This window comes from Alligator sinensis, unplaced genomic scaffold (genome assembly GCF_000455745.1).
Source record: "Alligator sinensis unplaced genomic scaffold, ASM45574v1 scaffold58_2, whole genome shotgun sequence".
In the NCBI taxonomy this organism is placed as follows: Eukaryota; Metazoa; Chordata; order Crocodylia; family Alligatoridae; genus Alligator; species Alligator sinensis.
The window spans coordinates 742799-768816 of NW_005842405.1; the positions used below are offsets into that span (position 1 = coordinate 742799).

General features: G+C 45.4%; 1 protein-coding gene across 1 annotated transcript in view; it reads right to left on the reverse strand.

Moving 5' to 3' along the window:
- Window positions 1-26018, reverse strand: part of ATP8A1 (ATPase phospholipid transporting 8A1) — a 188923-nt gene that overhangs the window by 65597 nt on the left and 97308 nt on the right. The window contains exons 20-24 of the mRNA XM_006029939.3: window positions 17689-17758; window positions 16451-16535; window positions 8279-8418; window positions 5185-5323; window positions 3553-3617 (exon numbers count right to left, since the gene is read on the reverse strand). Of these exons, the coding sequence (XP_006030001.1) occupies window positions 3553-3617; window positions 5185-5323; window positions 8279-8418; window positions 16451-16535; window positions 17689-17758 (499 nt within the window). The remainder of the gene's footprint in view (window positions 1-3552; window positions 3618-5184; window positions 5324-8278; window positions 8419-16450; window positions 16536-17688; window positions 17759-26018) is intronic.

Here is a 26018-nt window from a genome sequence, read left to right on the forward strand (position 1 = left end):
GGGGGGGTGGTGGACACAGACCTGTCCCTGCCCACTCTCCCCCCCCACCCCAATCATTCTTGATGGGCAATTTGCTAGTTATTTAATATCCTCATTAATGAACTGGAAGATGGAACTGAATGCACAAGTCATAAAACTGTGGATGACACTAAGATGTAGCAAGAGACCAGCTTGACTTAGCAGAGAACTCTTCAGTGAAGGAAGATTACAAGAAGTGGAAACTTAGACAAAATTTGGAAGGAGTGTAAGAGTATTGCTCAGACATGCAGGGATGAAGTCAAGAAGGCCAAAGTACAATTGGAGTTGCAGCCTGGAAGGCATTGAAGGGTAACAAGAAGGATTTCTACAAGTATGTTAACAACAAGAAGAAGGTTAGGGAAAGTGTGGGTCCCTTACTGAATTGGGGAGGCAACCTGGTGACAGATGAGGAAAAGGCTGAAGTACTCAACGCCTGTTTTACTTCGGTCTTCATAGGCAGGGTCAGCTTCCAGACTATCGCATTGGGCAGCATAGTTTAGGGAGGACATCAGTAGCCCTCAGTGGGAAAAGAACAGGTTAAGAACTATTTAGAAAAACTGGATGTGTACAAGCCCATGGGGCTGGATTCAATGCATCCGAGGGTGCTGAGGGAGTTGGCTGATGCGACTGCAGAACCACTGGCTATTATCTTTGAAAACCTGTGGCAAATCGGGGGAGGTCCCAGAGAACTGGTTAAAGGCAAATCTAGTGCCCATCTTTAAGAAAAGGGAAGAAGGAAGAAGCAGGGAACTACAGACCAGTCAGTCTCACCTCAGTCCTCAGAAAAAATCATAGAGCAGGTCTTCAAAGAATCCATTTTTAAGCGCTTGGGCTAGTGACAGACATTCAAAAAGCCTGAGCCTGAATTGATTCAACCTTTGCAAGTTAGTCTAACCTGGCTAGGCTGAACTGCATTGTAACTGGACAGACATTTTCTCTGGACTGAGGAAATTAAGGCATATACCTGCAGTGGCACAGGCTAGAAGCCAGGGGGCACTAGAGCAGCCCTCCCTTCCCTTTTACAGAGCTGAGCTGGGGAGGGGGGGTGTGGCCAGGCCCTGGAAGGACGTTCTGATTTGGGAGGTCTGCCTGCAGCATCCCAGGCTTTTCCCCACTTGCTGCTCAAGGGGTGGGATGGTTGCCAGACTAGCACTCTGAGGCAGGGTGTGTGCGTGTGCAGTGCATGCATCTGTTGATGATACGGAAGTTTTCAAATCTCCTCCCTGCTTCTTTATACTGTCTGCAGCAAACTGACAGGCAAGCAAGCCAGCAGGGGACTGATAACAGTGTTTATAGCTTACCAGCTGACCTGTTGATTAGCTCCAAAAAGCCCGAAGTGGACACTGTTCTGTCTGCCTGTCCCAGTGAAATTGGAGACACATGCACACACAGTACACCTCTTGGCAATACCTAGCATACCACATGCCTAGGGTCCATGGGGCTAGGGTCTGTGCTGTGGGAGAAGGGAGGGAGGGAGGTGGGGATTTGTGTTTGAGCAGTGACTAGCAAAGGGGAGGTGGGGCAGGGTGGAAGCCAGGCAGACCCTGCTGTACCTGCAGTCTCTGCCAGAGCTCCAGCCAGGGAGCAGAGGGGAGGGGCCAGCTCTGCTGTGGAGCAGAGAGCCCTGCCCAGCCCAGAGAGCATGCCAGGATGCTAGGGGAGTCTGGTTTATCTTAAACCAGCAAGGGGTCTGGGACAGATGTTTCATAAACTGGTTTGACCCAAATCAGTTAAGTCTGATACTATATTCAACCAAGTTCATTTCAAATCAGTTTCAGCCATTTCCAAATTGGTTTATGTGCACTGAAGATCTGTTCTGTTACAAGTTTAAAGCAGTTTCTGTTCACTTAAGCCAGTTTATGTGTAATGTCTGTCCCTAGCCTTGGAGGAGAAGGTGATTAGGAACAGTCAACATGGGTTAACCAAGGACAAGTCATGTCTGACCAACCTGATTGCCTTCTGGGATGAGATACCTAGCTCTGTGGATGCAGGGAAAGCAGTGGACATAATATACCTTGACTTTAGCCAGGGTTTTGATAGTCTCCCACAGCAAGCAAGCTAAAGAAGTATGGGTTGGATGAATGGACTGTAAGGTAGATAGAAAGCTGGCTGGATTGTCAGGCTCAATGGGTAGTAACCAATGGCTCAATATCTAGCATGCAACTGGTATAAAGTAGAGTGTCCCAGAGGTTGGGCCAGGGGACAGTTTTGTTCAATATCTTCATTAACAACCTGGAAGATGGGGTGGACTGCACTCTCAGCAAGTTTGTGAATGACATCAAGCTGGGGGGTGTAGTAGATACACTAGAGGGTAGAGCTAGGATTCAGAGTGGCCTAAACAAATTGGAAGACTGGGCCAAAAGAAATCTCATGAGGTTCAACAAGGACAAGTGCAAAGTCCTGCACTTAGGACAGAAGAATCCCCTGCACCACTACAGTTTGGGGACCGACTGGCTAAGTAGCAGCTCTGCAGAAAAGGACCTGGGGGTTGTAGTGGATAATAACCTGGATATGAGTCGCAGTGTACCCTTGCTGCCAAGAAGGCTAACAGCATATTGGGCTGAATCAGTAGGAATGTTGCCTACAGATTGAGGGAAGTAATTATTGTGCTCTATTCTGCAATGGTGAGGCCACATCTGAAGTACTGTGTCCAGTTTTGGGCTCCCCACTATAGAAAGGATGTAGACAAGTTGGGAAGAGTCCAGTGGAGAACAATAGTGCAATCAGCAAAATGGTTTGGGGGCTGGGGCACATGACTTATGGGAAGAGGCTGAGGGAACTGGATTCATTTAGTTTGGAGAGGAAGACTGAGATAGGGTTTGATAGCAGCCTTTAATTATCTGAAGGGTGGTTCCAAAGAGGATGAAGCTAGACTGTTCTCAGTGGTGACAGATGACAGAACAAGGAAGAATGGTATCAAGTTGCAGCAAGGGAGATTTAGGTTGGATATTAGGAAGAACTATCACTGGAAAGGAGTGAAACACTGGAACAAGTTACCTAAAGAGGTGGTTGAATCTTAATCCTTGGAGGTTTTTTTTAAGACCCAGCTTGACAAAGCCCTGGCTGGAATGATCTAGTTGGGGATGGTCTTGCTTTGAGCAGGGGACTGGACTAGATGACCTCTTTAGGTCCCTCCCAACCTTAATTTTCTATGATTCTAAGATGGGTGGGGCAGCAGATGTGCTCGAGGATAAGGCTGGAATTCAAAATGACTTTTGTCTGAGATTAATGAAATAACACTTGATAAAAGACAATTGGAATTACGGCTCAATGTTTTTACTTTATTACTTTCCCAACATAAAATATTCAGGAAATTATTTTTGCTAATTTAAAAAAGCTACCACACATTCAACCCTTTTAATTCCAATGGCTCCTAATAGATTTTACTGCATCACAACAAAGTAATGGATGCTATTAGTTACTTGTTTCACAAAAAGATTAACTGTTTTGCAGATATCTGAATATTTTAAACAAAGTAAAACTATTTCATTGCGGGTTGTAGTTATGTCTAAAAAGTTTGCAGATTTTACTTACATCAAGAGAACCTTCATTTATTACTATCAGTCCCATATTCTTCTTCAAAAGTTTACATGAGTGACCTGTTAAAAATACGTGTTATCAAAACTGTTCCACACAAACAAAAATTCTTAATAAAAACAAAACAAAACACAACACCAAATTGCTGGCTTAACTCTGCTCCCAATGAGGTCAATTATAAAACTTCTGGCATGCTAGTACAGCTTATCATGCCAGAATTATCCGTAGCATGTAACTGTACGTAAGTGATTACAGATTCTATAACTTTCAAGAACAAAACACAATGGGAACATGAAATCAGGGTGTTTGTTGGTACATATAACAAGACAGCTCAAATGTGTTTTTTATTTCTTGTGCAAACCCATCAGAAATTTGTACTTTTATGGTGGATACATGTCAATGTACTGTATATAAGTGTATATTACTTAGAGAAATGTGGCCCAATATTAACCAGAACAGAAGGAATGCGACTATTGGAATGCAAATGTAAAAAGCATTCCAAATATTTGATGTGATATTAGCATTTTTATTTTCTGTTATTCCTTCATTCTCTCAACAGATCCATAACTCCGTGACATAATTGGAAATTTTCAGAGAAACTGTACAAATAGTTAAAAATCCCTAAGATGCATGTGACACCTTGCACTTCTCTTAATAATGACAAAACATTCTATTATTATAGATGCTTATGAACAGGGAGGAAAGACTATTTGCAACATCAATATTTTAAAATTCAAAATTAATTTAACAGTTTAGTATTTCTGAGAAAGAAACCTGAGGAAGAATGTCTTGCATTTGAAAGCTTGTCTAACTGTATTCTAACAACATATTCCAATAAAAACTAAATCCCTTCCTCCTGCTTAATTGCATGGGTGCACTTAGTTTACGTTTCCTCAGATTAAAATACCGATAGTGCCCAAAATATAAACAAACAAAAACTAAATTACTTTTGCTTTTCACAGTTCCTCCTTACTACCAAAGTGAACACAGAAATGGATTTCTGAAGTATCAGATACTACTATTACAAATCAAAATAGCCAGTGATCATGTTTCTGTCTTCTAAAGTAACTATATGTATTTTTTTGCTGCTGCTGACTAGTTTGGACTGCAACTCCTAGAAAACCCAGGGGACTGGGAATAAAGGAAGAGGAAGTGACAAAACAGATGAGGGAGCTGTCATTAATAAACTATACACCACCATTAATAAATGTCTTCCCCCCTACATCCCCAATTTCATACAATCTTGAAAAAAAAAAAAAAATCAATAAAAATCTAAATAAATGCTTAAAAATAAACACTGAAACTGTGTGTCAAATTATAAAAAAAAGAATAAAAATCAAATTCGGCCAAGCCTATTCATATCTAATCTAATTTTTTGCTGCTGTTGCTGCAATGGATTAAAAAAAAAAAAACCAAAAAAAAAAAAATTCAGTCTGGAGCATTTCTCTTCAAAAGACTTAAACCCCCCCAAAAAACAGCTAGCACTTCAGCTGTGGATTTCTATTTGGTCATATATCCTTGTGGTAAGGCTATTTCATCTGAAAATATGTCCAATGCTTTCATGTTTTGCAGCTTAGGTCAATAATTAAAAAAAAATAATTTAATATAATTCAAAATCAAATACAGTACCAATGTTGATAGCAGTCTCTTGTTTATCCCCAGTAAGAATCCAAATTTTTATATCTGCTTTCATTAGAGTTTCTATAGTTTCAGGCACTTTATCTTGTAGCTTGTCTTCAATGGCTGTAGCGCCAAGCAACTGAAGATTCTGTGAAAACACAGTATTAAAAGAATTAAATTTTAACCCTTAGTACTCTTATTGAACCATCTGAAAACTCTGCAACATAAGGAACTGATTATTCAACTTCTAGTCAATGCAAAAATCACAACTGCAAAAGCCTAAAAGAGAAGTGACACACAATCACTGAGGCTGTTTACAGATGTTAAAACCCCCCCAAAACCATGCTTTACAGGAAGCATCCTATGCAACATGAGGTATACATTTCACCTTATAATGGATTTAGCTACTGAGACCAATAACATGAGTTTGACTCAAGTCAATCCTCCAGAAATTCAGTCAGATTGGATTAGAAGCCTTCAAGAGTTCAGAACCCACCAATTCCCTTGGGAATTATTCCAACTTAATCCACACTGCCGACTCATGTTCATCTTGGAGTCCACTAGGACTCCAAGATCCCTTTCCACTTCCGTGCCACCCAGCATTTCCTAGGCAGTAGGTGTACTGGACATTTTTCCTTCCTAGGTGCAGCACTTTGTATTTCTCCTTGTTGAACTGTATTCTGTTGTTTTCTGCCCATATGCCCAACCTATCCAGGTCTGCTTGCAGCTGTTCCCTGCCCTCCGGCGTGTCCACTTCTCCCCATAGCTTTGTGTCATCCGCAAACTTGGACAGAGTACACTTCACTCCCTTGTCCAAGTCGCTGATGAAAACACTGAAGAGTATCGGTCCAAGGACCGAGCCCTGCGGGACCCCACTGCCCACACCCTTCCAGGTCGAAACCGACCCATCCACCACGACTCTCTGGGTGCGACCCTCTAGCCAATTCGCCACCCACCGGACTGTGTAGTCATCCAAGTCACAGCCTCTTAACTTGTTCACCAGTATGGGGTGGGATACCGTATCAAAGGCCTTCCTGAAGTCTAAGTATACGACATGCACCCCTACTCCTGTTGTTTTTGTTTGAACTGGTTTGGTTTAATCACACCGAATCCAGCCATGGTTTTTCTGCAAAAATGTTTCAGAATGTACAATGTGTTATATGTATGGCTGGGCAATCCTATTCTCCTTGGGTCATTACATAACCCTAGTGCAGCCTTCTGAGTCTGCTCATAAATGATACTCAGAATGAGCATAGCTATGAAGAAATCAAATGATGCCTAAGTGTCAAAAATTGCAGTTACATAGAATCATAGGAAATTGTGACTGGATGGGACTTCATCAGGTCACCTAGTCCAACCTCCTGCTCAAAGCAAGACCACCCCCAACTCTATTATTCCATCCAAAGCTATCTAGCTGGACTTTAAAAACCTCCAAGGATGGAGATTTTGCAACCTCTTCTACGTAACCTGTTCTAGTCCTTTACTACACACTCCTAGTGAGAATTTTTTTCCTCATTTCTAGCAGGCTTAGCAGGATTTAATTTTTTTAATCACTAAATGTTGATACATGTTGATTTCACCTCACACTCAGAGACTGATGAAAAAATAGTTCCATTGTTAATAAGTGAAATGTATAGAAAGGAAACGCAAGAAGAATGATGGCTGATGGACTGTATGACAACAGGGGCAGGAGTCCTATAGAACCTTGTTGACTGTAGTTTGGACGGCAACTCCTAGAAACACCAGGGGACTGGGAATAAAGGAAGAGGAAGTCACAAAACAGATGAAGGAGCTGTCATTAATAAACTATACACCGCCATTAATAAATGTCTTCCCACCCACCCCCCCAATTTCATACAATCTTGAAAAAAAATAAATCAATAAAAATCTAATAAATTCTTAAAAATAAACACTGAACTTATCTGTCAAAATTATAAAAAAGAATAAAAATCAAATTCGGCTAAGCCTATTCATATCTAACCTAAACTTCCCTTGCTGCAACTTATGACTATTGCTCCTTGTTCTGTCATCCAACACTGAGAACCATTCTAGTGCCATCCTCTTTGGAAACACTCTTCAGGCAGCTGACTGCTGTTGAATCCCGCCCACTCCCCTCTTTTTTCCAGAATAAATAAGACCAGTTCCCTCAGCCTCTCTTCACAAGTCACGTGCCCCAAGACCCTAACCACTTCTGTTGCCCTCCCCTGGACTCTCCAATTTGTCCACATCTTTTCTGTAATTCTGGGCCTAAAAACTGGCCACAGTCCTCCAGATGTGGCCTTAACAGTGCCAGCAGAGGGGAAGAATCACTTCCCTCAGTCTGCTGTCAGTGCTCCTATTAATGTAGCCCAGTATGCCATTGGCCTTCTTCACAACGACAGCACATTGGTGGCTCATATTCAACTTATTGTACACTGTAACCTTTTTGCAAAGTTGCTGCTTAGCCACTTGATCCCCAACCTGTACCAGTGCATGAGATTGTGCCGTCCTAGGTAAAAGACTATGCTCTTTTCCTTATTGAACCTCACAAGATTTCTTTTGGGTCAATTCTCCAATTGGTCATGGTCTCTCTGAATCCTAGCCCTACCCTCCATTGTATAGGCTAATCCACCCACTTGGTGCAGTAGCCTGGGAGCTGAACTGAATTGTGAAGACCAACGTGAAAAAGACACTGAGTAATTCCACGTTTTCTGAATCATCTGTCACTAGGTTGGCTCCTCCTTTCAGTAAGGGACCCACACTTTCCCTGATCTTCCTCTTGTTGCAGACATACTTGTAGAAACCCTTCTTGTTACCCTTCACCATCCCTTGCTAGCTGCAACTCCAGTTCTGCTTTGGCCTTCCTAATTTTATCCCTGCATGTCTAAGCAATACTCTTATACTCCTCCCTAATAGTTTATTCAAGTTACAGTTATATACATCACTTAGGCTTGCAAACATGAAATAGGGCTTAGCTCCTAACATATAAAGTTTAACATTTTATTTTGCTTCATTTTGATGCAAGGACTACATTTAAACATTATTAAAATTAACTTTGTCACTGAAATGCCTAACTTTACATTCTTTATGATAAGGATATACATAAAAATGGAATTCCACATACTTTTTCAATTAGTTCATAACTTTCCTCAAGTTTTAGTGCTCTGTTTTGTATGGATGTTGAAGCTCGGTGATACACATCTAGCCAGTCTTGATAATCACTTTCTGAAATCTCAGCCACAGCAAAACATAGAGTTCTTAAACCTAAAATAGAGAATAGGTGGAAAGCATGATAACCAGTTATTTTGAGATATTCATTTCCTTGTTGTGCTAAGAGCATGTAATTTATAAAACCTGAATACACTATGAATTACTAAACAGAAGAAAAAAAGTAAAGCTTCCTCCCGCACATAACGGAAGAACCTTGATTCATGACAATATGAATGACAATATTCCTAATTTAGACAATATGGTTTGTCTAAATTAGGAATATTTGTATCAATGTAAATATATTAGAGGTGCACCGATACATCAGTCCCATATTGGATCGGCGCCGAAATAAGGAAAATAGACGATATCAGCAATCGCCTTTTTTTGGCTGATGTGGCTGATACTGTGGTCGATAAATGGCCTGTGCATGCGCATAGCCGCAATGCAGCATATAGGTGGCCAGGAACACAGCCCAGCAGCATGGAGAGAAGCTGGGTCCGGCTGGTAAGTCCATTGTGAGGCACAGGGCATAGGGTGGAGCAGACTGAGGCCCCAGCGGTGAGGGAGTGACTGGAGCTGGGGCAGGTGTAGAAGAGCCGGGGCAGGGTGTGGGACAGAGCCACAAGCAGCTCATCCGGGGGATATTGGGGTGGGGGGCGGCTCCTGCCGCTGCACGCACCCTGGGAAGGCATAGGGGGCATGTGCCCCCAGATCTGCATGGGGCAAGGGTAGGGGCCGAGGCTGTGCCGGGCTCTTTCTGCCAGGGGTTGGGCCAGGCTGTGCTTGGGGCAGGCAGCGGCTGTGCTGGGAAGGAGGAGCTGAGGCAAATTTTGGGGTGGCTGCAGCACACCCCATATCCCCCTCCCAGTGACACAACTGCTCACCCCCACCACAGCCTTGGCCCAGCCTCTGCCGGGAAGAGCTTGGCACCACCCTGGTTCCAGCCTGCAGCAGCAGCCTGTCCTCGCCCCATGCACAGATCCGGGGACACACGCCCCCCAAAATGGCCTCCCAAAATGCGTGCAGCAGCAGCAGCTGCACCCCCAGATAAGCTGCTCGTGGCTCTGTCCCACGCCCTGCTCCTGCTGTGCAGCTCCTGCCCCTGCCCCACTCCCTCTCACCACAGGGGCCTCGATCTGTCCCCCCCTCCAAGCCCCTTCTCTACCCCCTCCCCCCACAACAGATTTACCAGCTGGACGCTACTCTCCATGCTGTCTGGCTGCATATCAAAATTGGAACAGTATCAGCCAATATGGCTTGTTAAAAAAATAAATGAAAAATAAATAAATAAATAAATAAATAGGCCATCGGTATTGGTGCACCCCTAAAGTATATCAGTGTAGTTAACCTCTAGGTCTCCCCACAACTGGGCTTGTCCATCTTGCTCTGGAGCTCCTGCAGGAGCTGTGGGGAAAGGCAGCCAAGACTGCCAAACATGGGGGTTGTAAGGTTCTCACAGGAGTAAGCCCCTTGGCTCCCTCTGCCAGGAACCTTGCAACCCACTCACTCAGCAACCCATTTTCAGCATCAGAACCTGGGCTGTCCTGATCCTGACAACAATGCTGACAATCAATTGATTGTCACCATTGGGAGTAGGGCATGCCAGGAACCTCGCAAATGCATCTGGTTTGTGACCTTGGAAGAAGTTTCTAAGGCCCCCTTGCACTCGTTCCATTTACAGACAATTAACATGTTAGCCGTACCATAAATATTCAGCCAATTTCTGGTGCCATAAAGTGGTAAACTAGTCACAAAGATGTTACATGTAAAATATAGGACACCTTTGTGACAGGCTCATATGGCACCATAAACTGAATGGGTGACATGCCTCCACCCCAATGCTGACAACTGATTGATTGTCAGCATTATCAGGGCTGGGCCAGCCCAGGTTCCAATGCTAAAAATGGAACCTGGGTGAATGGGTTCCAAGGTTCCTGGCAGAGGGAGCCAAGATCCCTGCAATCTCTAGGCCTGGCAGTCTTGACTATTATCAAGGGGCCTCAGCCAAGCTGCAGAAGAGTGGCTAAGCAGAAGGCCCCAAAGCCTGTTTCTGAGTGACCGTAGCATGAACCTTTGCAGTTGTGACAACTAGCTCAGTTAGCAAAGTAAAGGAAGTCATCTACATGTCTAATTAGCTCAGGAATGTGATGCAATTAAACACAGCACCAGGCCTGAAAGGAGGTATTATAAGGGAAGACCATACATTAAATAATCTAAATATGGTATATCATAACTTTATCTCAAAATATTATTAGTAGTGATTGATGTAACCAAATGTATTAGATGTTATTTTGCTACAAAAGATACATTTTTAAGATTCTTAGATAATTTGTAAAGGCAGAACAGCCTTGTCGGAGAAAACCATAAATTAAAGTAAATAAGAAACAGGACAGTATTCCACAATGGGGAAGGAAAGGAGGTAAGAAACCCTCCCTTTTACTTTCCTAAGACTATAAATCCCAACTAACTGACACCTTCCGAGTCCACAAGAGATATGGTTCCATCCAGTTCCAAAAGTTTCAGTGAAACAAAGAAATGTAAATAAAACCAATCAGACAGTGTTTATTAGAATATTCAAACCAGCCATCTATGAATATTGGGTATAGGCTAGAGGAAAAAATGGGAGAACTCCGCAAATCCAAGAAGATCTGCTGCCAATATGAGTGCTACTCTCTCTTCCCACCTCTCGAGTCTCCTCAGCCGGTGGTATAGGTGAGAATCTATGTTGTGCTGTCCCAGGTAGCCAGACAGACTTTGGGATAAATTATTGTTTTTATGTTTTAAAGTGCAAGCAAATAAAAGGATGGGCTGTATACCTGTTTCTGCCTCTTATCAGTAGCTTATCCACAAGGATATTTGTAATCTGGGTAACACTTTCGCCCATAGCTCCTGCAGGAGCTCCAGGGCAAGACAGACAACAAGCCTAGCTGTGGGCAGACCCTCGGCTCCCTCCTGCCAGGCACCTTGCAAATGCAACTGGCTTACAATGTTCCCATGCAGATGAAGGCATGATTGAGACTGGACCCCTATTGCAAAAATCATGTGTCTGCCATGTGTGTGTTGCTGGATCTGGGACTGGTACCGGCCAAAGGGGATGATCTAGTCAGTCACCTAAGAATCGATGGAAAGCTGGGTGATAGTGACCACGAGCTGATTACCTTTACTATTCATCACAAAGCTGGCAAGTCAGTCAGCAATGCAGAAGTCCTCGACTTCAGGAAAGCTGACTTTGACAAGCTCAGGAGGCTCGTTGTCACAGCCCTAAGGGACCATGACTCGACAGGAAGGAGTCCAAGAGAAGTGGTTGCTCTTTAAGGGAGTGATCCCTGACAGCATACGGGATTTACATCCCATCTAGGAGGAAGGGTAGCAAAAGGGCACAGCAACCCCCTTGGCTTAGCAGGGAACTTGAGGACCTCCTACGCCTAAAAAGAGAGACTTATAAAGGGTGGAATGCTGGAATCACCACCAAGGTGGAGTACTCAGCACTGGTCCATACCAAACCAAGGCTGCAACAGAACTCCATCTGGCTTTACATATCAAGGATAATAACAAGTCCTTTTTCAGATATGTAGGGAGTCGGAAAAAAAGGAAGGGTAACATTAGACCCCTGCTGAACCAAATGGGACAACTGATAACCGACACCCAGGAAAAAGCCAACCTGCTTAATTGGTACTTTGCATCAGCCTTTCATCAGCCCAAAGGGACTGCCCTGCCTAGCATGATGTGGGACAACCAGGGTGAGGGCATATTTATACCCAGCATCAGTATAAACCTAGTAAAGGAACACCTTGAGAGACTGGACACCTTCAAGTCAGCTGGTCCTGACAGATTACACCCTAGAGAACTCAAGGAGCTGGCAGGTGTCATAGCACAACCATTGGCAAAAATATTTGAAATCTCGTGGCACTCAGGTGAAGTACCTGAAGACCAGAAAAAGGCCAACGTGGTACCCATCCATCTTCAAGAAAGGGCGGAAAGTAGATCCTGGGAATTACAGGCTAATCAGCTTGACCTCAATCCCTGGTAAGGTTCTGGAGAAAATTATCAAAGAGACCCTTCTTGATAAGTTGGCTGATGGCAACATCCTGAGGGGCAGCAAGCATGGGTTTGTCATGGGTAGGTCTTGCCTGACCAGTCTCATCTCCTTCTATAAGCAGGTCACCTGGACAAGGGAGAAGAGATTGGCATCATGTATCTGGACTTTAAAAAAGCCTTTGATCTGGTGTCCCATGATCTCCTCATGGAAAAATTGGCCAACTGTGGCCTCGGCTACACCACAGTCCGACGGCTGGGAAACTGGCTCCGAGGTCGAACTCAGAGAGTAGTAGTCGATGGTAGCGAATCATTATGGTGCTCCATGACCAGTGGTGTTCCTCAAGGCTCTGTCCTCGGACCGGTTCTCTTTAACATCTTTATCGATGATGTGTACGTTGATGTCAGAAGTGCAGTGGCCAAGTTTGCCGATGACACGAAACTTTGGGGCATAGCATCCACACCTGAGGACAGGCTAATGATCTAGGTTGACTTGGATAAGCTTAGTAAGTGGGTGGATACAAATCTGATGACGTTCAATACTGATAAATGCAATGAACCCGCAGCACGCTTATAAGCTCAGCAGTGCTACGCTTGCTAGCACCACAGCTGAAAGTGACTTGGGGTCATGACTGACCACAAGATGAACATGAGCTACCATTGCAACGTCGCAGTTGGCAAAGCAAACCAAACTCTGGCTTGCATCCATAGATGCTTCTCAAGTAAACCTCAGGATGTCATCCTCCCGCTGTACTCTGCCTTGGTGAGGTTGCAGCTGGAGTACTGCATCTAGTTCTGGGCTCCACAATTCAAGAAAGATGTTGAGAAGCTTGAGAGGGGATGTGTGGGTTGCAGATCGAAGTCCTCACTATGAGGGAGGGAGTGGAGCAGGGGCAGGTGCGGCCCAGCCAGGGTGGTGAATGCTACCCTGAGTGGAACGGAGCCATGGGCAGCTTGTCTGAGGGGTACAGAGGGGTGGGGTGGGGGGGTAATTCCCTGCCCCCCCACCCGGATTTGTGCATGGACCCAAGATGGGCTGCCTGTTGTGGACTCAGGGCCAGGGGCTGCACTGGCTTCTTCCTGGTGGGGGAGCTCGGCTGGAGCTGCGCTCACGGTAGGCGGGTGGTGGCAGCTCTGGGAAGGTGGGCTACGGCAAATTTTGGGGTGGTCATAGCCTACCCTGTAGCCACCCCTCCCAGCACTGCTGCTGCTTAGTCCCCCCTGCCCACTCGGAACCCAGCCCTGGCCCAGCGCCCTCCCGCCAGGAAGAGGCTGGTGCAGCCCCTGGCCCTGACCCGGCAGCCCATCCTCATCCTGCACACAAATCTGGGGGGCACATGGCCCCCATGCCTCCCCCAGGGACACAAGCAGTGGTGAGGAGATGCCCTCCCTCTTCAACCTCCTGCACTCCCCAGTATGAGCCCCCACAGCTCTGTCCCACTCCCGGCTGGGCAGCACCTGTTCCTATCCCTGCCCCACTCCTTCCCTCACCATGGGGGCCTTGATCTGCCCCCCTGCAACCTCTCTCCTCCCCATGTCCCTTCCCTCTCACAGACTTACCAGCCCAGCGGTGTGCTCCAAACTGCCAGGCTGCATTCCTGAACGCATGCATGAAGTCACAGCATGCACATATGTGGGATTTATCGGTGACAATATTAGCTACAGTGGCCAAAAAATGCCAACTGCTGATAATGTTAATTTTCCTTTTATCAGTGCCAATCCAATATGCCACTGCTATAACGCGTATAAGTTTTAATGTGTGTTGGAGCAGACTCGATTAATCTAGTCTGCAGGAGCATGCTAATTTGCATCTCATGTATGCAGTGTTCCCATGCTTCAAAATGGCAGTAGGGGCACTTCAACTAAAGCACATCAAACAAGCTTTAGCTAAAGCACCCCTGCCACCATTTTGAAGCACAGGATACCGAGTACATCAGATGCTATGTGTGCTTTAATTAGAGTGGCTCTTGGAACCACTCTAATTAAAGCGTTTCCCGCCTCCCGCCCCTCCACGCCTGAAGCACATGTAAAAACATCTATTATGCTATAGAGCTGGGGTGCCAAATCATCTGGCCCATGGGACGGGATAAGTGGTGAGAGGCCATTCACGGACTCATTTGGGGCCATATACCTCCTCCCCCTCCACCACCATACCTGATCTGGTTGCTCTTTCAGTCAGTCTGGGACCCGCACTGCAGCTGGAACCAATGCTGCATTGCAGTACAATCCAGCCAGAGCAGTAGCTGTGCTACACCTGGTGGCTGCCTTGACTGAACTTTGCTGGAAGCAGCACCTGCTCTGGCAGCTTTGGAACTGGGCTGTACACAGCACTTTCTGCAGACAGACCGGGGCCCACACTGCACACAACCATGCAAGTGCCATGTGCAGTGTGGGTCCCAGACCAGCTGGAGGAGGTGCTGAACATAATGCATATCTCAGAGCAGGCACTGCATGTGGTGCAGGCTGGCTGGGCCAGATATTGTGTGCAGCCCAGCTGCTACTCCAGCCATTCTCCACTGCATGTGGTACCCATTCCAGCCAGGTCAGGATCTATATTATACAGAGTGCATTTCCCAGACCAGCTAGAGCAGCCACTGGATCAGGTATACTGGAGGAGGGGGAGGGAGAAGGGCAAGGTGAGGGTCCATTAAGTTGAAACAGTGCATGGACTGGCCCTACATCATGGGTGTGTGCTGTGCCCTGTGTAGGTCTGATCAGACGTGGGGGCAGCACCAGGGGCTGGACAGCAGGGTCCTGCAGGAATATGTTTGACACTTTTGCTGCAGACTAATGAAGAGGAGTAATGAGAGACATCCAGGGACAGCATACCAGTGTCTCATTTTTTTTTTATTCATGGAATTTGGGACCATGAGATGAGAAGGAAGAATATCCTCTGTGGGAAACTGTGCAAAAAGGTTTAAACAGCAGGTAAGAGATCCTGCCAACTAGGAGTGACCAAAGATGCAGCTTGCAAGCCTACCTGAAGGTCTGGAATTTTGGTAATGGGGAAGTGGTACCAGTGCTAAATAACTGCCACCAGATGACATAGCCCCATGTGCCAGATCAGGCAAAATGATATGGTCCCATGCCACTTACAGGCCTGCACTGCCTGGACTGAAGCCTCCTGTGTGGGGTTGTTCAGGTGGACACCACTACCACCAACCTATGGAGTCTATTCCCACCCACCTTTGCCCCTGATAAAGAATACTTGTGGAGAGAAGAACAGCTTTGAGTTCTTCCTCCCAATCTAGAACCAGTGCAGGGAGAAAGGGGATGTGGGCTCCTCTTCCCTTAGGCACATCTGTGTGGTTAACTAACTACTATCCCATGGCTACAGTGCCACTATTATATTACATAACTACTTGCTTCTATTTTTTTAATGAGAAGTACTTATGTCTTTATAAATATATTTTTAATTCTATTTATAGGCCATTCTTGTGAACTCAGATGTGGTATCTGCACCTTTTTAAAAGTACAATTTCAAAGAACATGGTGACTTTGTTAGGCCTCTGGTACTTTTGCAACAGCTGAGGAAGGTTGGGGAAAATGTCCTATTATCAATAACGGAGGGTTTCAATAGTACAAAACCGTCTTAAAGCTAACTTAACTGGCAAGGGATGGATGGCCCCTCTGTCGTGCAAGTCCATTATAGTGTCCCAGTGACTGCTAAACCACTCTTGACCCTTCCCCCCAGACTTTTTCCTTCCTTGTCAAAAGGGGTAAGGGAGGTAGAAATCAAAATTGTCAGAATGGAAAACATTTTGTCAGCTTATTTTATAGAATCACTTCTGTGTTTCCATAATACATCTGACTAGCAGAACAACATTTTTAAAACCTTCATTTAACTTGATTACACTTGTTTTACTTTTGCTTGTGAACTTATACTCTTTTGGAAAAAGGACCATCTTGTCTTGGAGTCTATAGACATTCAGAAGCTCTATTATAATACTTATTAGTTACAATAAATTATTAGAATAATAACATTACAAAGTTACATGAAAATTGAGTGAATTTATCTCACATTTACTTTTCTATGAAGCATTAGACTCACCTTCTGTAGCAAACTGCTCTAAATGTTTTAAGGTAATTTCCTTGAATTTTGAACTTTCAGCAAGACGGTCATAAATTACTGTATCCTAAAATATAATCCAAAGTATGTGAAAGTGAATTAACAGAATCAATTTAAGTACACAGATTTTGCTTGCATAGCTAAAATAAAAATCCATTTAGAAAAAAATAAAGAGTAGAAAAAATATGCACCATTTCATTTTAACTCATGGACAAAGAATATGCATCTCTCTTCTGGAGAGAAGCAAACAGGCGGTCTTTGTAAATCCTGAGGTTCTGTACAGTTCTGTAGAGCTCTGCACTTTCTGTGATTCTGGAACTATTTGGGATTTTCCTGTAATTTATCCTCTTATTTCCTCTTACCTTTCATATAGTATTTTCCCCCTTGGTCTGCCCCTCACATTTTTTTGCTCCTCTATCACTGTGATTCTTTTTCATATTATTAAGCCCATAGAATGAAACCAATGCTCAGCAGCCACTGTACCTTATTGACCATTAGAAAGGTTAAGCAGCAGAATTTTCCTCAGTTCTGTATTCATTTCTTACATTCACTGAAACATTAGTTATATGACTTATTTCAAGTGTTCAGCTTTTTAGTGAACACTTAAGCATGACTTAAGATCTTACATCAGGGATGGGCAAAATACAGCCCATAGGGGGACTTTGTCAGATCTGCAGCGGGTCCCTTGGTCCCACTTGGCTCAGGCACAGTTTGGCCCATAGTACATCCCACCACCCCTGGGCATGAAGTGGGCCTGGGGCAGCTCTTTAGCTGCGCTGCCTTTTTAGGGGGTGACTCCTTCTGGTTGCTGCTCTTGCTGGCTCCAACCTTGTGGTACTGGCAGGGACCTGCACACACAGCCCTAACTCTGACCCACCCTAAAGCAGGCACAGGGACAGGGGTGCATGCTGTTGGCAGGGTGTGGGTATAGGTAAGCACACCCATGTAACAGACTGGGTAGACCAGATCCTGGGCTTACTGCCCTGCCAAGTCCAAGTTGCAATCTAGCCTCTTCATCAGAGAACAGAATTTTAATATAGTTAAACTGAAAAAAACAATGAATTTTAGGTGCTCTGACTTCAACTGATGTTTTGCGTTAATTTCATACTCCTGTATTTATTTCTATCATGTATTTTTGTGTGTATGAATACTAGGGTTATTCATAAATTAGCATCAATATAACATTATTACACAATAAAGTTAAATAAAACAAAACTTACAGCTCCTTTGCAATAGAGTCTTAATTTCCCACTTGGTGTACGAACAATCACAGACATTCTTTTCCTAGTGCTAGAAGAGATATAACATTCCATAAACACATGCAATCCATTACACTTACATTAAACAATGTTTTTTCACCTAACAACAAAAACAGAACCATCAAGAATGTGACAATCTGAAGGGCTCTGTCCGATTTAGATAGTTTAGCAAGGTCCTTGAAATGTACAAGGTGATGAGTTTATCTCCAAGGGGCAATAGGATTTTGGGAAGGAAACGAGGCAAATTAAATAGGTTGGTTCAAATTAAAGTTTGCTACACATTTAAAATATTAAATTTCATATTAGGTCTTAACATTTTATTTCTATGGAATGCTATCTATGGAAAGTCAATTGTGAGAGCAAGGCATTCGCTGTTACTTTGGGTTGATGTAATAGTGAATAAAGATATGGACATCTGAAAATCTTACCAGGGTTACAAGGCTTTACTATGTATTATATACTCCCTGGTAACTACCTATATGCATACTATTATCCTACAATAAGTGAAAGGTAAACTGTAGTAACTTGATTAAAGGTGGTTAAGGGATTAACTGTTACACAGTGATAGCATACAGTGGGCAGTGATCACAAGCAGCTAGCATTTGGTGTAGCCCCACTCCCTTTTATACCCTGCTGTTGTGGTTCAGTGGTAGAATCCTTGTCTGCCAGGCAAATAACACAGGTCCAATTCCCGGACATGCACATAACTTTAGCCATTGAGATACTGAACTTCCAGTCAGTCTGGCCTTTGGATTCTGTCTCAACGGTCTACGTGGGTATGGAAAGTCTGGACAACCTCCACTCCTCCAACCCCTAGCCTACATATGCATTGAAGGTCTGGGTGGCCTCTAACACATACACTATGATCCAGAAGGATGAATGGTTGCTTACTATAACTCCTGTTTATCCTATGGTTAAGTGTTATTCTGTCTATACCTTAAGATCAATGTGATTTAAAGAGCATATAAAGAGACTTGAAGGAGTTGTATGTTGAGATCTGCACAAATCTTATTAAGATTTCAAGTCAGAAAGCATTCTATGCTATCCAATTTAAACAACCACTAATTGTTGGAGGGGCCATCACCAAGGAGGATTATACCGCCTTGGCTCAAGATTGTAGAAGGGCTATTAGGAAGGCTAAGGCAGAGATGGAACTGGGACTAGCGACCCAGATCAAAAACAACAAGTCCTTTTTTAAATACATAGGGGGTAAAAAGAAGGTGCAAATAATGTGGGGCCTCTGTAGGACATGCTTGGTAATCTGGTGGTAGAAGATCTCTAACAGATTTTTTGCTTCCATTTTTCTGAGCAGGGACAGGGACAGGGACATCCCTCCATTGGGATTCTGGACAGACCCAGGGGAGGTGCAGCAAGGCCCAGGGTCAGTGAGGACCTAAGTCAGGGAATTTCTGGAGGGACTAGATGTGTTGAAATCAGCAGGTCCTGATGATCTCCACCCCAGAGTGCTTAGGGAATTGGCCGAGGTCATTGCAGGACCCCTGGCATAGCTTTATGAGCACTCGTGGTGCTCTGGTGAGGTGCCAGAGGACTGGAAAAGGGCCAATGTGGTCCCCATTTTCAAAAAAGGGAGGAAAGAACACCCAGGAAACTATAGGCCCATGAGTTTTACCTTAGTCCTGGGGACGCTCTTTGAGAAAATTATCCAGGAGCACATCTGCAAGGGGCCAGCAGGGGAGTTTATGCTTAGGGGCAATCAACACGAGTTCATTAGAGGCAGGTCCTGTCGGACCAACCTGGTGGCCTTCTATGACCAGGTCACAAAAGCCTTGGACGCAGGTGTTGCAGTGGACGTAGTCTTCCTGGACTTTAGAAAGGCCTTTCGACACTGTCTCTCACCCCATCCTCATTAAAAAATTAGGCGACTGTGGTGTTGACGCCTACACAGTCAGATGGGTTGCAAATTGGCTGGAGGACCTCACCCAGAGAGTGGTGGTGGATGGGTCATATTTGACCTGGAGAGATGTGGGCAGTGGGGTTCCCCAGGGCTCGGTCCTCAGGCCCGCACTGTTCAATATCTTCATTGACGATTTGAACGAGGGAGTGAAAAGTTCGCAGATGACACTAAGATGTGGGTAGAAGTGAGCACGCTAGAAGAGAGGGACAGGCTACAACTAGATCTCGACAGGTTACAGAGGTGGGTGGATGAGAACAGGATGGGTTTCAATACGGACAAGTGCAAGGTGTTACACTTGGGAAGGAAGAACCAGCAGCATTACTTACAGGCTGGGGAACAAACTTCTCGTTAGCACAGAGGCAGAGAAGGATCTTGGAATCACTATTGATTCCAAGATGAACATAGGCTGCCAATGTGGGGACGCGGTCAGGAAGGCTAACCGCACCTTGTCATGCATCCATAGGTGCATCGCAAGCAGGTCCAAGGAGGTGATCCTCCCCCTCTATTCAACATTGGTCAGTCCGCAGTTGGAGTACTGCGTCCAGTTCTGGACACCGCACTTCAGGAGGGATGTGGACAGCATCAAGAGGGTCCAGAGGAGGGCCACTCGCATGATTAGGGGGCAGCAGGGCAGGCCCTAAGAGGAGAAGCTATGGGACCTGATCCTGTTCAGCCTCCACAAAAGAAGGCTGAGAGGGGATTTGGTGGCCACCTATATACTTGCCAAGGGGGACCAGCAGGCAATGGGAGAGTCCCTGTCCCCCAAGCACTACCAGGGGTAACAAGGAACAATGTCCATAAGCTGACTGAGTAGATTCAGGCTAGATATCAGGAGGCACTACTTCACTGGCAGGGGGGCTAGGAGTTGGAAACAACTTCCAAGGGAAGTGGTGTTTGCCCCTACCATGGGGGTCTTCAAAAGGAGGCTAGATAGGCACCTAGCTGGGGTCATTTGACCCCAGCATCCTTTCCTGCCCATGGCAGGGGGTCGGATTAGATGGTCTGATTAGGTCCCTACCAAGTACGAAATTATGAAACTATAATGGGTGGAGGTCATATCTGACTAATGGCACCAGATACATACAAACTGATAATGCTCTGGAATTTTCTAAATATAGTTGGAAGGTTTAATTTGGCACTGATGGCGATAGTTTGAAGGGGAAAAAATTTCTCTTCAAGAGAAAAGAAGGCTCTTACTGATTTCAAACGGATTAAAATTCCTATAAATGCTATCATTTGTGATAGAATAAAAGCTGATTTTTTCTAAATCATAATGAATGTCAGCTGTTTGAATAGGTGAAGAATGTTATATGGGGCTGTGGCAACTTCCTGATGGGATAAGATTTGCCTCTGGATCAGTAAGTCATCTAAATATAGATAGATTTGAATGTATATCTATCTACTACCATAATCAGGCATATTGAATTTATTAACATGCCACAAGCACCTTTACCCACCCCAAAGGAAACCCTCCATAATTGGGGTGCATGTATTAAAAGTGGAAGCTGATTTTCTTCACCAAAAGAAAAGCATAGAGGAACAGAAGCATGGGGATGCTGTACTATTAATGGCTACCACTTGTCTCCAGCCAGCAAACATGAGGGACGGAGTCCTGTTTTAACCCTCTCAGCTGGTAACAAATGTAGCTTTTGGCTACTTCAGCAGTAGCTGTGAGAGGGTTAACACTAGCTTCTGCCTGAGCAGCCAGTAATCTGGCTAAGGACGAGTTGACTGCATATAGTCAATTCTCTCAGCAATGATTATGGGCTAAAAAAATGCAAACTTTTTTTTGTTCTTTTTTTGAAATGCAAAAAGACGTCTTACTACGGGGCATGTGGTATGTGAGAAAACATGGCATTTAAGACTTTGGATGCTGGAGAGGAACTGAATGTTAGCATTTTGTATTGGCAATAACTGAGTTAAAAAGTTTGGGCGCAGCATTGTCTTCAGTTATAATCAACAGTTGCTTCAGGGTGCCTGAACGATGGTGAAAATTGTCAGTTATCCCTGTTTCAGGAAGTTCATCCAACTGCATCTGAATGGCACAAATGCTCATATGCCAAAAGGGTCAAAAAGAACCTCACAGAACCGAAGACAATATAAATAAACCCATAAATTCATTGTTAATAAACTTGACCTTCTCTATTTAGGAGACGTACACTTTAGGATTACCACAATTGTATGCAACTTTAATTTTGCCTCTCAACATCTCTAAGGTGGATAAATAACTAGTTGGATCTTTGTATTCAGTGAGTAGTGATCAATGGCTCAATGTCCAGTTGGGAGGAGATATCAAGTAGAGCTCCCCAGGGGTCTGTCCTGGATCCATAACCTCATTAATGATTTAGAGAGTGGGCTTGAGTGTACACTTAACATATTTGTGGATGACACCAAGCTGGGTGGAATTGGAGACACTCCAGAGGGTAAGGCTAGGATCCAGAATGACCTGGATAGACTGGAAAAAACGATCTGCAAATCAGCCAGATGAGATTCAACAAAGATGTGCAAAATCCTGCACATGGGAAAGAACTACATGCACAAATACAAACTTCACCCATGACTGGACCATGGGTATAGACGGCTATACCCTGTACAAGAGAGATCGAGTGGACAAAAGGGGCGGGGGTGTAGCTCTCTATGTCAAGGAAAGCTACGCATCCCTGCAAGCTGACATTGGCGCCCACAGTGGAAGACTAGAGACCCTCTGGGTTAAAATCCGTGGGGAACACAGTGCAGGGAACACAATGGTGGGAGTCTACAACAGACCTTCCGACCCAGGATCAAGAGCTTGACCAGGAGTTTGCCAGGGAATTGGCTGAGGCCGCATGCTCCTGGTGCATGGTCGTCATGGGAGACTTTAACTACCCAGACATCTCGTGGGAAGAGCACTTGGCCAAATCTGAGCGGTCACAAAGCTCTCTCTCGTGTGTGGATGAGCTCTGATGCAAGAAGTCGATGGGCAGATGAGAGGTAAAGCATTGCTTGACCTGGTTCTGGCAACGGGGAACAACCTAATCAGCAATCTAATGATTGAAGGGAAGCTGGGTGACAGCAACCATAAGCTGATCACTTTCACTATCTGCTGTATAGCTGGAAAGTCAGTCAGCAACACAGAAGTCCTTGACTTCAGGAAAGCTGACTGACAAGCTCAGGAGGCTTGTCAGAGAGGCCCTAAAGGACCACAACCCAAAAGGGGAGGGGAATTCAGGATGAATGGTTGCTCCTCAAATCCTGGAAGCGCAAGCAAAGTCTATCCCGTCTCAGAGGAAAGGCAGCAAAAGGGTACAGCAGTTCCCTTGGCTCTCCAGGGAACTAGCAGACCTCCTGAGTCTAAAGAGAGAGACCTACAAAGGATGAAGGACTGGATCCACCTCCAAGGAAGAATACTCTGCACTGGTCCAGACCTGCAGGGAGCAAACCAGGAAAGCCAAAGCTGCGACAGAACTCCTACTACCTACAAGTATCAAGGACAACAAAAAGTCCTTTTTTAGATATGTGGGGAGCCGGAGGAAAAGCAAGGGCAACACTGGACCCCTGCTAAACCAGATGGGACAACTGACGCCCGACACCCAGGAAAAAGCCAACTTGCTAAATGGGTACTTTGCATTGGTCTTTCATCAGTCCCATGGGACGCCCCTGCCCACTATGGGACAGGATGGCCCGGGTGAGGGAGATTCCTTACCTTCCATCAATGCTGACCTCGTGAAGGAACACCTTGAGAGGCTGGACACCTTCAAGTCAGCCAGCCCTGACAGTTTTACACCCCAGGGTACTCAAGGAGTTGGCTACCATCATAGCCCAGCCCCTGACATGGATCTTCAAGAACTCCTGGTGCTCTGGTGAAGTGGCCGATGGTTGGAAGAAGGCCAATGTCGTGCCTATCTTCAAGAAAGGGAGGAAAGTGGACTGGCAAACTATAGGCCCATCAGTCTGACCTCTGTCCTGGGGAAGGTCTTGGAAAAGATTATGAAAGAGGCCATTCTTAACAGGCTGGCTGATGGCAACATCTTGAGGGACAGCCAGCATGGGTTTGTTGAGGGTAGGTCTTGCTTGACCAATCTCATTTCCTTCTACGACCAGGTGACCTATCAGAAGAAGAAAAGAGAAGAGAATGATGTCGTATATCTTGACTTAAAACAAGCCTTCAATCTGGTATCCCATGATCACCTCTTAGTAAAACTGGCCAACTGCGGCCTCGGCCACACCACAATCCACTGGCTGGGCGATTGGCTCCGTGGTAGGACACAGAGGGTGGTGGTTGACGGAAGTCAATCGTTGTGGTGCTCTGTGACCAGTGGGGTCCCCCAGGTCTCTGTCCTTGGGCCTATACTGTTTAACATCTTCATTAGTGATGTGGACATTGGTATCAGAAGGAGACTGGCCAAGTTCGCTGATGATACCAAACTCGGGGGTAAAGCATCCGCACCTGAAGACACGAGGGTGATCCAGACTGACCTTCACCGGCTCAGGAAATGGGTGGACAAGAACCTGATGGTGTTTAACACTGAAAAATGCAAGGTTCTCCACCTTGGGAAGAAAAACCTGCAGCATCCTTATGGGCTCGGCAGTGCTAAGCTGGCTAGCACTATGGATGGACAGGACTTGGGGGTCATGATTGACCACAAGATGAATATGAGCCTGCAGTGTGATACTGCTGCTAGTAAAGCAAGCAAAATGCTTGCTTGCATCCAGATGCTTCTCAAGTAAATCCCAGGACGTCATCCTACCATTGTACTCTGCCTTGGTGAGGCCGCAGCTGGAGTACTGCATCCAGTTTTGGGCTCCACAATTCAAAAAGGATGTGGAGAAGCTTGAGAGGGTGCAGAGGAGAGCCACGCTCATGATCAGAAAAGTAGACATTATGAAGTGAGGCTAAGAGCCATGGGACTCTTCAGCCTGGAAAAGTGCAGGCTCAGGGGTGACCTGGTGGCCACCTATAAGTTCATCAGGGGTGCTTACCAGGATCTGGGGGAATGTCTGTTCACCAGAGCAGTCCAAGGGATAACAAGGTCGAATGGTCACAAACTCCTCCATGATTGTTTCAGACTGGACATAAGAAAGAACTTCTTTACTGTCCGAGCCCCCAAGGTTTGGAATAGATTGCTGCCGGAGGTGGTTCAAGCACCTACTCTGAATGCCTTCAAAAGACATTTGGATGTTTATCTTGCTGGGATCCTATGATCCCTGCTGACTTCCTGCCCCTGGGGCAGAGGGCTGGACTCGATGATCTTCCGAGGTCCCTTACAGCCCTAATGTCTATGAAATCGGGGAATGACTGGTTAGACTGCAGTACTGAAAAGAAGGACCTGGGGGCTACAGTACACAATAAGCTGAATATGAGCCAATAGTGTCCTTTTGTTGCAAAAAAAAGCCAACAGCACATTGGATTGTATTAACAGGAGTATCACTTGCAAATCAAGGGAAGTGATTCTTGTGATAAGGCCTCACCTGGAGTACCGTGTCCAGCTCTGAGCCCCAAACTTCAAGGATATGTACAGCTTAGAAAAAAGACCAACACAGAGCAGTGACTAGGGATCTGGGAGGTTCAAACTTATGAGAAAAAGGCTGAAAGAACTAGGGTTATTTAGTTTGGCAAAGACAGGGGGGTTGATAACAGCAGGGGCGGGCAATTATTCTAGGCAGATGGCCACTTACCCAGTTTTAGCAAGCTGTCAAGGGCTGCATGGCTAGCCGCACCCCTTGACAGGTGCCCCACTCCCTGGTCGCCATCTTGTGACTGGAAGTCCTGCCCCCTAACCCCGGACCATAGCCATAAGAAGCCCCTCCCTTTGCCCCCAGAAGTACTCCTTTCAGCAAGGGGTTTTATCATCTCAGAACCAAAAAAATACCAAATGATATTCTAAAGGGCAAACATCTAAAACATTCATTAATTTGATTTCAGAAAATATTTTTGTCCTGGTTTACATGCATTTGTTTAGTGTACATAGAGGTGATTGCATATAATAGCTTAAAATGAAGTCTTACTCTTGTATATTGTTGGGGAGAGTAGGTATAGGTTTGTGGGGGACTGTGGGTATGTGGGAGCATGTGGGGGTGGGTGGGTATGGGGTTTGTGGGGGGTTGTACATGGGGTGCCGGGTGGCTGGGATGTGTGAGGGGGTATGGGTGTGGGCATCTGCGTGTATGGCAGGGCAAGGGGGCATGTGTATGGTGGGGTATGCATGTGGGACTCACCCCACACACACACACACACACACACACACACACAGCCCCTCCCCCCTGCCACACAGCCAGGGTACTGGTACAGGCCGGCGTTCTCCAGTCAGGTGATGCAGCTGGGAGACACATGGTGCTGTAGCAGTGTGGGAGCAGGAAGCAGGGAAATGGCTGGGGGGCGGGCGGGGGCGGGGCGCTG